The sequence below is a fragment of the Rhinolophus hipposideros genome, assembly GCF_964194185.1.
Source record: "Rhinolophus hipposideros genome assembly, chromosome: 5".
Taxonomy (NCBI): domain Eukaryota; kingdom Metazoa; phylum Chordata; class Mammalia; order Chiroptera; family Rhinolophidae; genus Rhinolophus; species Rhinolophus hipposideros.
Window position 1 is genome coordinate 75,052,651 of NC_138051.1, and position 14,459 is coordinate 75,067,109.

The window sequence follows — 14,459 nt, forward strand, 5'->3', positions numbered from 1 at the left end:
CCACTCTCTTTGTCTTTGCAGTGTGTTCCCTGCCCCCAGAGCCAGAGAATGGGGGCTATGTCTGCCACCCTCGGCCCTGCAGAGACCCCCTGAACTCGGGCAGTGTCATCGAGTACCTGTGTGCTGAAGGCTACATGTTGAAGGGTGACTACAAATACCTGACGTGTAAGAATGGCGAATGGAAACCAGCCATGGAGATCAGCTGCCATCTCAACGAGGGTTAGTTGGGCAGATGAGAAAGGGGTTCTGCTTTTGTTTAACTTACAGGAAATTGGTGCCCGCTTTCCCCGGAGCGTCCTGTGCTGGGGGGTAATACAGCCCTTTTGATGCCCTGATCTCCCTTCTTTTGTGATTTCATGTCTTTGTGAAAGACGTTTGAGGTTTCTGGTGCATGTCCCACTGTGGTTCAGCTGAGCCACTGACGGGCTAGGGCGCCCTACCGAGGCATCTGTTCTGCTATATAAGGCCCTTTGATGCTCAGAATCTCTTGTTTACCTAGTCAAGTGCTGGTGGACTTAGTGTGTTACTAACACATAAGCATAATGCCAACACCTTCTGTAGTGTTTCTTTTATATTGCTTTTTTCTTGAACGATAATGGACTGTTTTGTTATGAAGCTACAGTCCAGCTGGACGAAGACCTACCCCCCTCCTGCCTGCCCCTGTTATGCATGACAGAAAAACCCAGCTGCCTGCAGGAAGGTGTGCATTGTACAGTGTCTCTGTGCTTCAAACTCAGGCTGCACGGCCATGACACCCCCAAGAAGGGAGGAGACCCGCCTGAGAATGACAACTAAAGCTGCAGGATCTTAGAACAGCTGGTTATTACAGCCCAATTCTTACAAATTTTTCTGCTACATGAGGAAAAAGATGGGTAGACTTAAGATAGTGGAATGATGTGTCCATTTAATGACTACTGGGGACAGCATCGGAAGTGGTTTATAAAGATAAGCTCTCCATGTGAGTGAGGTTAGGTGTCAGATGGCCCTCAGTGAAGGGAATACTAGATTCAGGAACTGGATTAGGGAAATGGCCCCTTTCCTTGTTTGCATAAACTGCTGTGCACTGTTACTCCTAAAATGGCCCTCGCTGTGGCATGTCTCTGCATGGAACCATGCAAAGGGCCTTTGATAAGATCAGCTGTGGGGCTCGTGTTTTATGTGTCTGGATACAAACCACTTCTGATAATGGCTTGTTTCTGTAGACAAAGACACCAATACATCACTCGGGGTCCCCACGCTATCCATAGTGGCTTCCACTGCCAGCTCCGTGGCGCTCATTCTTCTCCTCGTGGTGCTGTTTGTGCTGCTGCAGCCAAAGCTGAAGTCTTTCCATCACAGCAGGTGAGCCCAGTTGCAGTGGGTGATGGGCATTGCGGTGAGCGCTGGCCTTTGGCAGAGGGTTGCTGGGATGTCTGCCAGCCTGTGTGTGTCTGGGTGCCCAGGGAAAGAAGGGGGCCCTGCCATGTGTTACACTCCTGGATGTGCTGGGCACCGTCGTGCTTGTTGCTTTACATACATTATCTTAATCCTCATAGGAACATTTCAGATAAGGAAACTGAGCCTTAGAGAGGTTAAGTTATTCTCTCAGGTCTTCCCTCTAGATGATGACAGAGCTGAGATCTGAACCCTATCTGTCCAACTCCAAAACCATGTCCAAAACCAACTCCAAAACCTACGTTAGTGGCTTTCAGAGGGTGGTTCCAGCACCACCGGAACCTGGGAACTTTGAGGAATGCAGGTTTTCAGGCCCCGCCCAGACCACCTGAGTGCATTGTCCTGGCAGTTCCCCCTTCCCTCCGACTGGAACACTTTCTGTTCATTCACAGCCCTTCAGAAGTCACTGTCATCAGTCACAGGCACCGAGGAACAGACTAAACTGCGCGAAATACAATGTTCCTACTTGGAACTTACAGACATGGACCAGGCTGTTTAATCTCCTGTACTACGTGTGATTTTTCTTTCTTTTTAGTTAGTTTTGTTTGAGAGAGAGGGTAGCAGCTACTTTTAAGGTTGTTAAATAATCAATAGAATAAAGAGGATTTGGAAGGGACTATTTACTTGAGAGAATAAGCTATTGCCACATAAAGTCAAGCTGATCTTCTTGACATTTCATTCAAATTAGGGGAGCTTTTCCCCCTTGTAGTTAACTAGTTAGTCTGGCTGATTTTATCTCTCTTGAGTGGAAAATAGATTTGGTTTTCATTATGGACTCTGTTTAAATTTTGTACTGTGTACATGTATTACTTTTTGAACAACAACAAAAAATTATTTTGAATAACTAAAGTTACGCACATGCCAGAATACACACTGCTTTCCATGCCACTTTACCGTCAAAGTTTTCCTTCCTTCCAGAAACCTCTGAGCACTTTCATGAGTGCCACTTCTGTCATCCTCACAGTGTGTACGCCATTTGAATTGGGTAGCACAGGTTTTATCTCCAAGTACAGATGAGGAAATTGAGAACTAACAACAGTCTAGCAATATAATGCGGTGCAGCCGTAGACCATACGTCCCATATTGTGATGCGCTGAGGAGGGTACAGCAGCTGTCCAGTGTTCTAGGCAAACATTGGCCTCCGTCTAATCCCAAGGAAGCAATTGGACAAGTCCAGGTTGTGGGACATTCTAGGAGATGGCTGGCCTAGAGTCTATAAAAAAAAAGTCATCGTCATGAAAGAAAAGCTGTAGGGGACTCTTCTGGATTAAAGGAGAAGAAAGAGACAGGACTACGTAAATGCAGTGTGTGATCCTTAATTGGGTCCTGGATGAAAACAAACACGTGGAACGGATATATTTGTGGCTAGTTGGGGAAATTTGTGTTACAGTATTATACCAATGTTCAATTTCTGGGTGTCATATGCTGTAGTTACACAGGAGAGAAGTTCTAGGAGGTGTGTACTCAATAATGTCTTCAGCTTACTTTCAAAATGGTTTGGATTAAAAGAAAAGTGTGCGCACATAACAAGTGATCCCCAGAAAGGTGTCCATGTGAATAAACCGCAAACATAATGTTGAGTTGAGTAAAAGAAGCCAGACACATACACATATATACACACAAATTGACTGTATACCCCATTCATAGAAAGATCAGAAATGTGCAAAACTATAGTGTTGGAGGATTCATGAGTATGCAGTAAAGCTATTAACACAAAAAGCAAAGGAGTGACTTTCACGACCATTAGGATGCCGTTACTTCTGGTGATGAGGATGGGCAGGAGAGGAGGTCTGGGTGCTGGCAGTTTCTCTTTCTCACTGAGGTTTGGTTTCTACAGTGTGACCTTTGCGATAAGTCACTGAGGTACACATTTGTCTGTGTGTCATTTTCTATACTTGTGTTACAATTCATATACAGTATTTTTTTAACTTTAGAAAGTTAAAAAAAATAATAATAATAAGGCATGCAAAGTGGCAGAGTCAGAAGAACTAAATTCTTCCAAGTCGGAGTCCAATATCCCATTTCACGATCACAGTGCTCCTCTCTCCTCTCCTTTTTAAAATATCGCTGTGTGGAGGTGTAATTCGCAGGTCATTCGGTGTAGCCAATTAGAGTCCACAGGCAATGGTTTTGTCGGTTCCTGGGTATGTGCACCCATCGTCCTCTCACTTTCTCAGCCTGCCTGTGCCAGATGAATGGCTCTATGCCCAGATCTCTAGGAGCCTAGTTTTGCATAGTCTAGGTGCCTGTGAGTCCAGAGGTTAGGAACACAATCTCTAGAAGCAGCTGGAACTGGATTCACATTCCAGCTTCCTCCCTTACCAGCTGTGTAACTGTGAACAAGTTATTGAACTTCTCTGAGCCTCTCCTGCATTTTTGGTGACTCTCTCTGTGAAAGGGCTCAAGTGGGGACTCGGTGTGACAGTGTATAAAGCACTCAGTGCTGTGTCTGGCGTATAGTCAGTGCTCAAAACTGATTGGTGCTTTCAGTGTTGCAGTATTCATTTGTGTGTGTATTTTAATTCTTCCTTTGTCTTTTCCTCCTCCGGATACAGACGTGACCAGGGGGTCTCTGGGGACCAAGTCTCCATCATGGTGGATGGAGTCCAGGTTGCGCTGCCATCCTACGAGGAGGCTGTGTACGGCAGTTCCGGTCACTGTGTGCCGCCCGCTGACCCCAGAGTGCAGATTGTGCTGTCAGAAGAGTCTGGGCCTAGCGGGAGGAACGGGCCAAGGGAGCAGCAGCTGCAGGACCAGGGGGCCTGTTCCTCTGCAGGTGGAGAGGAGGAGGGCCCGGGCCAGTCTGGACTGTGTGAAGCCTGGGGCTCCCGGGGCTCAGAGACTGTGATGGTACATCAGGCAACCACCTCGTCCTGGGTGGCCGGCTCAGGGAACAGCCAACTGGCGCACAAAGAAGCCCCCGATTCAGAGAACAGTGACATACAAAGCCTTTTATCCCTCACATCAGAGGACTACACAGATGGTAGGTGGTCTGTGCTGAGCGTGAATTACTAGCAGCTCAGGGTCCTTGCTGGGAGTGAGGAAGGACTGGGAGCCTCTAATAAGTGGTGTGGGGGTCAGGGGGCTGCGAAGAAAGATAATACCTGAGGTATTAGCCTGCACAAGAGGATTTCACCCTCAGCTCCAGATAGTTCTTTGGGCTCTGTATAGGGACACTTTCACTGTTGTCTGTGAATTTTAATGGTTTGGAGTCTCCAAAATTATTCATGGCCACATGGCTGTGCTAAATCAAAGGGTAGACAGCTGGTTGGAGGTGGGGGTGGGGGTTTGTCCTCTTGTTATAATTTTTATGTTCCTAAAAAGACAGGAATGACGAGGAGGTGTGGGGTCGTATTACAGAGAAAACTGAAGCCTATTTCTTTTCCAGAGCATTCGAGTACTTCATTTTGAGTAGGAGAATATCAGGTCCTATGTTAGTTGGTTTTCTTGTACTATCTCAGTTAAACCTCTCAATGATCCTGAGAAGTATATTATTATATCCACATTTTACAGATAAGGAAACTGAGGCTCCAAGAGGGTAAGTCACTTGCCCATAGGTAAGTGGCTGACCTGGGATTTGAAACCAGGTAGCTCTGGCTCCAAAGCCTGCGATTATAATCCCATAGTGCCATGCTGCCTCCTAGATGAGTCCACGCCCTTAGTGGCAAACCGGCCATAGAATGAAACTGACACCTCCTGACACCTCTGCCTTTGCTGGAGCTTGGAGAACTGAATGTGGGGGTTGATTCTGTCACTTTAAAACATATCTTTACATGAAATCCCAGTATGGTTCAGGATGTAGACAAAACTTAGATGTGTCCCTTTTTTTGTTTTAAAGAGGATAGTTTATTAGAGGCAGGAGAAGAGGTTGCAGCTCCCAAGCTAGAGGGGGTTCCGAATGGGGGGTGCCCCAGATGTGTCCCTTTTGACAGTGAGGACTTCTGCACTTACAAAGTCCCTCAAAAAGAGCCTTAGAGAAAAACTGATGCTTCCAGGGACTCCTGGGTAAGAGTCTAAGGCTTAGAATATCTGAAGGTAAAGAAGCTGGAAATTGTTGAATGCAGATCATTTTATGGCGTTTCCCCATTATCAATAACATGCCTTCTTTTTTCTTGGTAGGATATAGAGCTAGTAAGGGCCACTGAGTAGTTGGCCCAGGCTTAAAGGTAGAAGCCACTGCCCCCATGGGCAGCCAGCCACACGTACTGTGTGTCTAAGTGCACACATATTGTGTGTCCACACATACTGACAAATGTCCAAGTGCAAATCTCAGCCCTTAGGCTTCCTAAGAAGCCAAGATGGTGCCTGCTCTTCCCTCTTTTCCTTCATGCTATTTTGCTTTGTTCCATGTATCAAACAAGCATTTTCAAGAGCCCACCTTGGGCCTGGTGCCAGATTAGGTTGCAGGGGTAATGCATAGAAATATGAAATATGCTCTCTGCCTGCATGGATTGTCAGTCAGTTGGGAAGAGGGGGGCTATACTCGAGAAATAATGGGGTCAAGAATTGTAGGGTCTGTGTCAGAATGAGGGGTTCAGGAAACAAAACATGGAGGCTATTGAGTTCGTTGCAGGCCATGCCGTAGCTGTCTGGAGCTGACAGTACCGTAGGAAGTCAGGACCTTGCGGCATCAGGAGACTGAGACCCTGAGAGGGTAAATCGTTTATTCACTGTCATACAGCTGGAGGATGGCATTCAGAGGGAGGTAGGACTTAAGCAAGGCTCTGTAGTCTCATAGGGTGAGATTAAGGACAGAGTAGCAGCTACACCAGCAGTTAGGCAGAAAAGAGGTTCAAATTAGTGGGAGCAGAAGGGGTTTGAATACCAGACTGAACATTCTGATTTTATCACATAGGTAGAGGGAGAGATGAGTAAGAAAGACCTAAAAAAGAGGCGAGGGATTTAGACTACCTAAAATTGTATGAGTAGTGCATTTTATTTCGTTAAACTACGGGCTGCATGAGGACCCGTGCAGTGGGATCAGCTGTCGAGAGACCCACATGGGGTAACCATTGTGCTTTCCTTCTCTTCCTGCAGATATCCCACTGTTGAAAGAAGCATGAGGGCTGCCACTGGCCTCTCTCCTCTGCCATGGTCCTCTCTGCCCTTCCTCCCTCTCCCTGTGGGTTTGAGCACCCTGTGCTCCAGCCACCCTACCCGGACACCTGAGCTGCCACCTGTGGGTCTGTGGATGTCTGAGGGCCTGCAGACCCACCTCGCTGGAAGCTCAAGGAAGATCCACCATCTGCCTGCTGGACAGCGGGAGGAGCTGGCTTTTTGCCTGGCCCAGCCTTCCCATCTGTGTCAGGGACGTATTTGAATGTGCTGGATTGAACCTTTCCTTTCCCTGAGCCCTCTGGGTCCCCTCCAGCCAGCTCTTTGGCAGCAGCCCCACCAGCCCACATGGGCCTGCGAGCTGCTGTGTTTACTTGTGCCTTCCCACAAGCCCGTCCAGTTTCCCTGTCACGCAGGCCTGTTGCTTTCCTACAAGCCTTAGTGGCCGCACTGCTGCCCCCTGCCACACAAGGGGCTGGGGCTGAGGCTGGCCTGTTTTCTTTGAGGGCTGGCATCGCTGCCCTTAGCAGAAGCAGATCCAGGAGAGAGGGCTCTGGAGACAAGAGTGGCTCTAATTGGGGCAAGAGTTTTGGATCACTGGGCCTGCCCCTGGTGGCTCATTTCCTTGGCTGAGGATGGAGGATGTGGGAAATCTTACCAAAGCTGTCCCAGCACCTGGCTGTCTAGCTGAGAGGTGCCGCTTCTGGCCCCTGCTGAGTTGAGTTTCCAGAAAACATCCCGAAGATCCCAAAGGAGGCCAGTAAGGTGGCTGCTAATGAACTGTCTTCCTAATATGCAAGGACTCACCTCCTCCTCCAACAGCGACCTTCCTAGCCTCGGTTTTCCTCTTTTCCTGGAGTATCAGGGACGCTGCATGCTGCCTCCTGGGTGTTATCCTGGGCAGCTCCTGCTTCCTTGCTGCCCACAGAGGCCCAAGGGGAATCATCCTTGAGATGCCACGGAATGCCCATCTGGTCCCTAGCAGTTGGGGCAGGTTGCCCCGTCTGGGTTCGTGGTGATGGAGGGAACCTGAGAGGCACAGACTGAGTCCCCAGGCAGCTGCAGGCAGCGCCAGCCCCGTCCTCACCACAGTCACGTGCCTTAGTAACTGCTCCAGGAAGCGCCCTGCTGCTTGCTGCACTGCTGCTTTTCCTACTTCTGGCCTCCCCTGCCATCCCCTCCTCCTGTCTCACTGACAGAGGGCTCCCTGGTCTTCTCTGGCACCTGGGGGAGGGGCTGAGACCGCCCTTACACTCCCACCTTGCCGGCCTGCGCTGGGTGAATGGCTGCAAACAAAGCAGCCTGGCTCTGGGCTCTGGTGTGGAAGGAGTGGGCTCTGTGCTCCACATGCTTCTGCTGGGGTCTCTCCATCAGCCTTGTCTTATGCTGATAGGGCTGGGCTGGCAGAGCTCAGCCAGGATGCTGCCATCTTCAGAATATGGGCTATTAAGTAGCACTTGCTTTTGAAGCACTGGGGCTGGCTGGGAAACTTCAAAGCTGACCCGGTGTTTCACCTCTGCTCCTCCCCCAGCCTGTTGGAGGTGTTAAAAGTAATAAAGAGCCCAGTGTATTTTCAGCCCCTGACCAACAGGGTAGCTCCAGGCGCGGGCCTCGGGGAGCCTCGGAGATGAGGGGATGGCCTTCTCTCGGCCTCCTGCCTCCGCTCACACACGCACTTTACTACCCGCCCATTCCTGGCCTCTTGCCTCCACTTGCAGTCTTCCTTTCTCTCAGGGTAAGGGCCATGCCTGCCATGCTTGTTGGCCACTCCCATCCCTCTCCCCTTCTCCACTAGGAGCCCAGGCCAGCATGGTTAGATGGGAACGTTGTCAGAGGTGCCAGAACTAGAACAGAAGCCTCTAAGGGAGATGACATGTACCAGGGAGCTGTCCTTGGCCCCGGAAGAGGCCATTTCCAGAGAGTGCCTGCCAGCAGTCGCTGGCTCTGGGCCCATCTGGAGGGTGGGTCCCCACCGCCCCAGCTGCCTCACCTGCATGGGCTCTCCTTCCCCACGGGGGTACCCTTGTCTTCCTCCAAAACAGAAAGCAGGAGCAGATGGTGGGGGGGTCCAAAGTCTCACTGCTAAACCTGCAGCTTTTATTTCCAATCTTCCAAAACCTGAATTCTAGCCTAGAATGTTTTTTAAAATAGAAGATCTTACCCTTTTTTATATCATTACTCTGGGGTGGTTGTTTTTTTTTTTCCTCTAAGAGACTGCACTTTTTATTTTAGGTTTATTCAGCTACATAGGTTATCAGCTTGAGTCTTCACAAAAATGAAAAGCCTTCCTTCTGAAGCTTTCTTCCCTTTCACCAGCCAGCCAGCCAGCCACGAATACTGCCCTGTGTGTCACAAGCCCAGACTTGTGTACCTGGTGGGAAAGAAAAGTCAGGGTAAAGGGGAGCCTCTTCCCGCACTGCACGTGTCACTGGCTTTGATGAGCCCCTCCCCAAGGCCCTGAGCCTGTGGGTGCAGGAGCCAGGCCTTGCTGCTGACAGCTGTTAGTTTTCTCCCCCGCACCCCAAGCAGTTTCTTAGCCATCAGCCATGTGCTGCTGTTTCTGGGGCTTCTGGGCTTTGTTCCTTGCAAGGGATTAGGGACTTCACAGCTGCCTTGAGGGGGGGCCTGGCTGAGAGACAGGTGGTGTCAGGTGGCGGGCTGTTAGGAAGGAGGCTGCCAGAGGAGCCTGGAGCAGGTGGAAAAACTGTCCATAGCCTGGCTTTCCCGAGCTCACCTCTAGGGGAGTCCAGCAGAGGGCTTGTCCAGGAGAATGGTCAGCACCAAAGGACTTTTAGAAAGGTACTTTTTGCACACATGAGCTCACTTCGTACAGGTTTTATATCCTGGCAACTTGTAGTCACATTCCAGCGACTTACAAGGACCAGTATATGATGAAAATCACTTAAAATTTCCATCCTTTTCAATGCCTCAGTTTAGCATGTAGGCTCTATCTTTTGCCATTTCTGAATTTTTTGTGCCATGTTCCCATTTCACTCAGTGTAAATTGTGAAATGAGCTGAATCCTGGCCACTTTGAGTCTTTTGGTGTGTAAGGCATTTCAGTGTGCGTTCTGCTATTTGCAAACAGAACTGGAACTAAGGTTATCCTCCCTGTTCATCTGGCCCTCGCCACCCCGCACTCCTGCTTTATTTTAAGTCTTGTGGAGAAGCGGGATGACACAACAGATAAAAAGGGATGCTGTCCCTGCCGCCTAAGTGGTGACACAGGGATCAATAGCACTCAGCCTTTCCCCTCCTTCTCAGCAGAGCTCTCAGACCACTTACTTCCCATGTAACAATGTCACTTCCATTCCCAGGTTACATCTTTGCATCAAGAGTGGAATATGCTACAAACATTTCTTAATCCTTGCCCCATTTCTTCCCCCTTAAAGAGAGTAAAGGACCCAGAAGGGAAGTGGTATACAGGCTTTCCAGCTGAGCTCCAGATGTGCTTGCTGAGGTCAGGCTGGGAGCTTCTCTGGTAGGGCCTGCAGGGGCTCCCGGCTCTCAGCATAGGGACAGTCATTACTGGTGCCCAGCGACTGGCTCGTGGAGGATTTTGCTTGGCAGATGGGTGGACTGGGTAGTACAATGGCTGGTTCCCTGAAGAGGGAAAGACAGCAGTCCCAGCTTTGCTGGGAAACAACTCAATCTCCGGTTGAAAACCTAGTAGAACTTTGAACAAAAACTCCAAGGTTGAGCCGTGCACCAAGCAGCAAAGCTCTCTGGGGTGGGGTGCAGGGGCAAAGCGTTTGGCTTGCCAAGCAGGGAGGAGAGACGGACACAGGTTGCGTGGCTGCCCCCCAGCACCCCTGCCCTGGCTTACCACACCACTATGGAATTCTTGCAGAATGGTACTCATACAATGATTTCTAACGACATGCATCAGTGACTCTGCAGGATGTCACTCGGTCAGTTTGGGTTTGCTTATTTTATTTGATATATATATATATTTTTTGGTATCCTGTACATTGCAGTGGGTGTGAAGATAGTATTTTAATATTTGTACAAAGTTTAATTTAATTTTAATTGTTCTATGTATATAACTGCATTTCTAAATAATAATAAAAAACTTCTTAATGAGGCACTTGTGAGAGATGCGATCCTTCCACAAAGTTTTTGTAGAAACCTTAGATTGAAAAGTTTGTGGGTAGGAGCTCGCAAAGGGAGGAAGTCCTGGCTCTGGGAGAGGAGGAGCGGGGACAAAAGTGGTCTATACGATAAGGAAGAGAGACCACAAACATAGGTGGAAATTGATTTCTTCTTGTAAGTGCTTTCAGTGTGCCAACCACTGTGCTCAAGCTGGGACTTGGCAGTCGGCGGGGACCATTTCTTGGGGGCCCGCAGGGTCTCCTGTGCTGGGGAGGCAGGCAGCAGCGACACTGTGGCGGACGGTTGTGACCGACAAGTACAGGGGGGCGCCGGCCGTTGGAAAGCTCCTTTTGGACAAAGTGGCGTGGTAAGCTGAGAGGTGGAGGGCCAGTAAAGTGAGGCAAAGGGGCAAAGGCAGAAGACGGCACATCCAGTTTGAGAAACCAGAGGGAGTTTGGTTTCTAGCGCTGCTGCAGGGCGGGGCTGAGGGAAGGGGCAGGGCTAGGTCGTGGGGGCCCTGGTGAGCCAGGTTGGCGGTCACTTCATCTGAACAGCAGCTGGAAGTGCCGTAACAGTTTTAAGCAACAGAATGGCTTGTAATATCTATTTGGCAGGGGCAGGGGTGGGGAGGAGCTCTCTCCATCTCTTAGGAAGAGAGAGTTTAGGGGGATAAAGCGACCATGTAAGACATTGTTGGTCTTCTGGGGAAGGAGGCAGCTTGAGCAGAGGCCATACAAGTGAAGAGCTCGTTGCAGAGGAGAGGCTCATAGTAGGGAGCAGTAAGGGTGTGAACAGAGTACTTCGGGTAAAAAAATCAGGCCACAGCTTAAACTTGCTGGGGACAGGGTCTAACAGCCAGATGTGTTTCTCTGACAGTGTCGGGAGGGGAAACTTTTTGAGGTCATGTGTGACAGCCACCCCGTCTTACCCTCGGTAGCACCAGGCCTCAGCAGGATCCGCACAAACATCCCTGCCATTCGTTGCCAGGACGATGAAAGGGAAGAGCACTTTCGCAGCTTCTGAAAGGAATGGTGATAATTGATACTTAAAAAGCACTTCAATGTACCAAGCACGGTTCTTACGCACTTGATGTGGAATCCACACAGCAACTACAAGGCAGGTGCCCTTATTGCCTGTAGCCACATACAATGAAATGGAGGCATAAAGAGGAACATTCACTTGTCCAAGGTGGAGCCAGGATTTCACTCAAACCCAGGGAGTTCTGCTAAAATACCCCATACCTGACACCATCCGACACTGCCTGGCTCTCAAGGCCCTCACGGCTTTTCTCTGCCTTCAGAGTCTGTTCTAACCAGTAGGCTTCAGGTGGAGGAAAACTTAATTTCAGGGGAGGGAAATGGCACACTGTTCACTAAGATAATAAACTCTTATTTCAAAGAATGGGAGGGGCCCAGCATGGTGGTGGAGACACTTAAGCTATGCAAGACGTAGTAAGAAATAAGTTCACAAAGCAGAAGGAATTGTTCCCCCACCAAGAAAAAAAAATAGAAAAAGGAAAGACTGCCTATTTCAGTGACAGGTAAGTTGTCTTTGTGTCTGGAAACAGGCAGAAACGTGTCCCATCAGTTAGGGAATGGTGGGGAAGGGAGACTTGTCAACATGGGGTCAACCCTGGGGTTGTTGCCTTTCTCCTGATTGCAGGTGGTGGGTGGGGACAAAGACAGCAAAGCCCACAAAACCCGCAGAGCTGATGGCGGAGGACTGTCTTTGAAGTGGTTGCCTCAGGTTGGGAAAGGTGGATGGGAGGAGAGAAAAGGAATTTCCTGCCCTGTTGCTGAACTCCCACCTCCCAGCTTGGAAAGTTGAGACCCATAGACAGCAACAAAAGTAGGGATAATCTCTCAGGGACTTTCTCAGACTACTTAAAATATTTTAAATACGCCAAAGTAATACATACATTATTTCAGTAGAAAGAAAAATCACACAGACTGCCACCTCCTACTGATAATACTGTTCTTATTGCTATGCCTATATGCATACATTCTTCTTTAAAAAGATCACTTTTAAATAGTACTTTGGTTTTTTTTTAAACTTTGCAATCTATATTGCAATCCCATAAAACATTCATCTGCACCACTTCAGTGGCTGCAAAGTTTTCTATCATTGGTAATCAGGACTTTCAGGCTGCCAATTTTTTTTTAAAAAAACCTCTTATAACCAATGGTTTGGTAGCATTTTAAATTATTTCCTTAGGATAAATTACTGGAAATGAAATTGCTGGATCAAAAGAAATGTGCATTTTAGGCCCTTTTGCTATACCTCAAACTGCCCACCAAGAAAGTTATTCCCAATTATAGTTTCATTGGCAGTGTTCATTTTCCCCCAACCTCACCAGCACTGGCAATTGTCAATTTAAAAAATATGCCAGTCGAAATGGTATTGTTTTGATTCACATTTGTTTCGTAATTTCTAAAGTGGAATTTTTTAAATGTTTGCTTACTCTTTATAACAAAGACATTGAAAACTGTACTAGTTTGATGTCCAAGATGTTCATATTTGAGAGGAAAAGTCAAAATTGATGCCCTCTCTACATATGGTTATGGGAATATGGAATATATAAAAGGATTATTTAAAGGGGGAATCACAGTTTTGAGTCTCATCTGTATAAGGAATTTCATCTGAAATTCCTGAGGCGAGGAATTGATCTGAACCTGGGGCAAGACATGACACATTCCCAGGATGGCCTGGGTCCCTCCTCAAGGCTCCTTGGTGGTAGAGGAGCATTACAGGGCTTGGGGACAGTCCCATCCCACACCAAGAGGTGAACAGCTGTTTGGCATTTCAGATTTCCCATGACACCCAGTGCCCCCAGAAAAGGAAATTTCACAACATAGGAATGTCCTGAGCAGCCCGTCTGGGGCAGATTGAACTGTCCCTGAGCCTAGGGTAGCCAATGATTTTCAACTTGGCAGAGCACCCCAGAGGATTTGGCAAGAGTGGACTTCCCCCAGTGGAGTCTCACAGGGGAGCAAGTAGCCCAGCCTCCAGCAAAGGCAGCCTGTTTGCAGGTTAAGCCTGCCGGCTGGGGTGCATTGGGGGTGTGGGAAGGAAGGACACACAAACACACCGAGCGAAAGCGTGCGCAGGCGGGGACTGTGTGGTTTCTGGGTGGTCTCGTGAGGCCCTTGAACATCTAGGCTCCAAAGACTGGTAGGGACCTTGATGCTGTAGTCTCTCTGTGGGATGGCCATTCCCAGTCCTGCTGCAAGCATTCGTTCATTCATTTGCTAATTCATTCAACAACAAAAAATTTTTTTTTAGGATTTACTTTACACAAAGCCTGGTACTAGTTTCCAGGGCACAGCAGTGCCTAAGGGTCGATCTTTGCTCTCAAAGATTTTGTAGACTAATGTGGGAGGAGATGAAACAGCTACCTAAAACTTAAGGCAGAATTTAAAAAAAAAAGAAGAAGAAGAAAAGAAAGGAAAACACCTAATGAAGCATCAGCAAAGTGCCTGGAGAGTAAAGAGGGAGGAGGAGGTAATTTCTTTGGGGGGATGAGAAAAGTGTTCCCAGGAAAGGTGCTGTTTGCATCATGAGGATGAATTGTATTTCAAACTATAGGTTGGAAAGTGAGTGAACAAGGAGCTCTATGGGGTGGGAAGTATGAAGAAGAGGACGTTTCAGTCTATAGAGACCTGTAGGAACAAACGTAGCAACATACAAAACTATGAAGCACATGAAATTGCCACTTTTGCAGGTTAACAAAAAAGGTCACATATGGGCAATTGCAACCTAATACATAATTGTTTTAACATTTTCGCTGCGCCGTTCATCTATAATCGAGTATTTCCACGCCGCTGACTGTGGCATTCAATTTTACCCCACGAGTTCAATGTTCCAGAAAGGAAGTTTAGA

General features: G+C 48.3%; 1 protein-coding gene across 3 annotated transcripts in view; it reads left to right on the top strand.

Moving 5' to 3' along the window:
• The window catches only part of SUSD6 (sushi domain containing 6), a 138,384-nt gene extending 124,394 nt beyond the window's left edge, over positions 1 to 13,990 (top strand). For all 3 annotated transcript variants that reach the window (XM_081047570.1, XM_081047568.1, XM_081047569.1), the window contains exons 3-6: positions 22 to 219; positions 1,203 to 1,341; positions 3,990 to 4,417; positions 6,472 to 13,990. In XM_081047570.1, the coding sequence (XP_080903696.1) occupies positions 22 to 219; positions 1,203 to 1,341; positions 3,990 to 4,417; positions 6,472 to 6,497 (791 nt within the window). In that variant the 3' untranslated portion in view covers positions 6,498 to 13,990. The remainder of the gene's footprint in view (positions 1 to 21; positions 220 to 1,202; positions 1,342 to 3,989; positions 4,418 to 6,471) is intronic.
• The last annotated feature ends 469 nt before the right edge of the window (positions 13,991 to 14,459 follow it).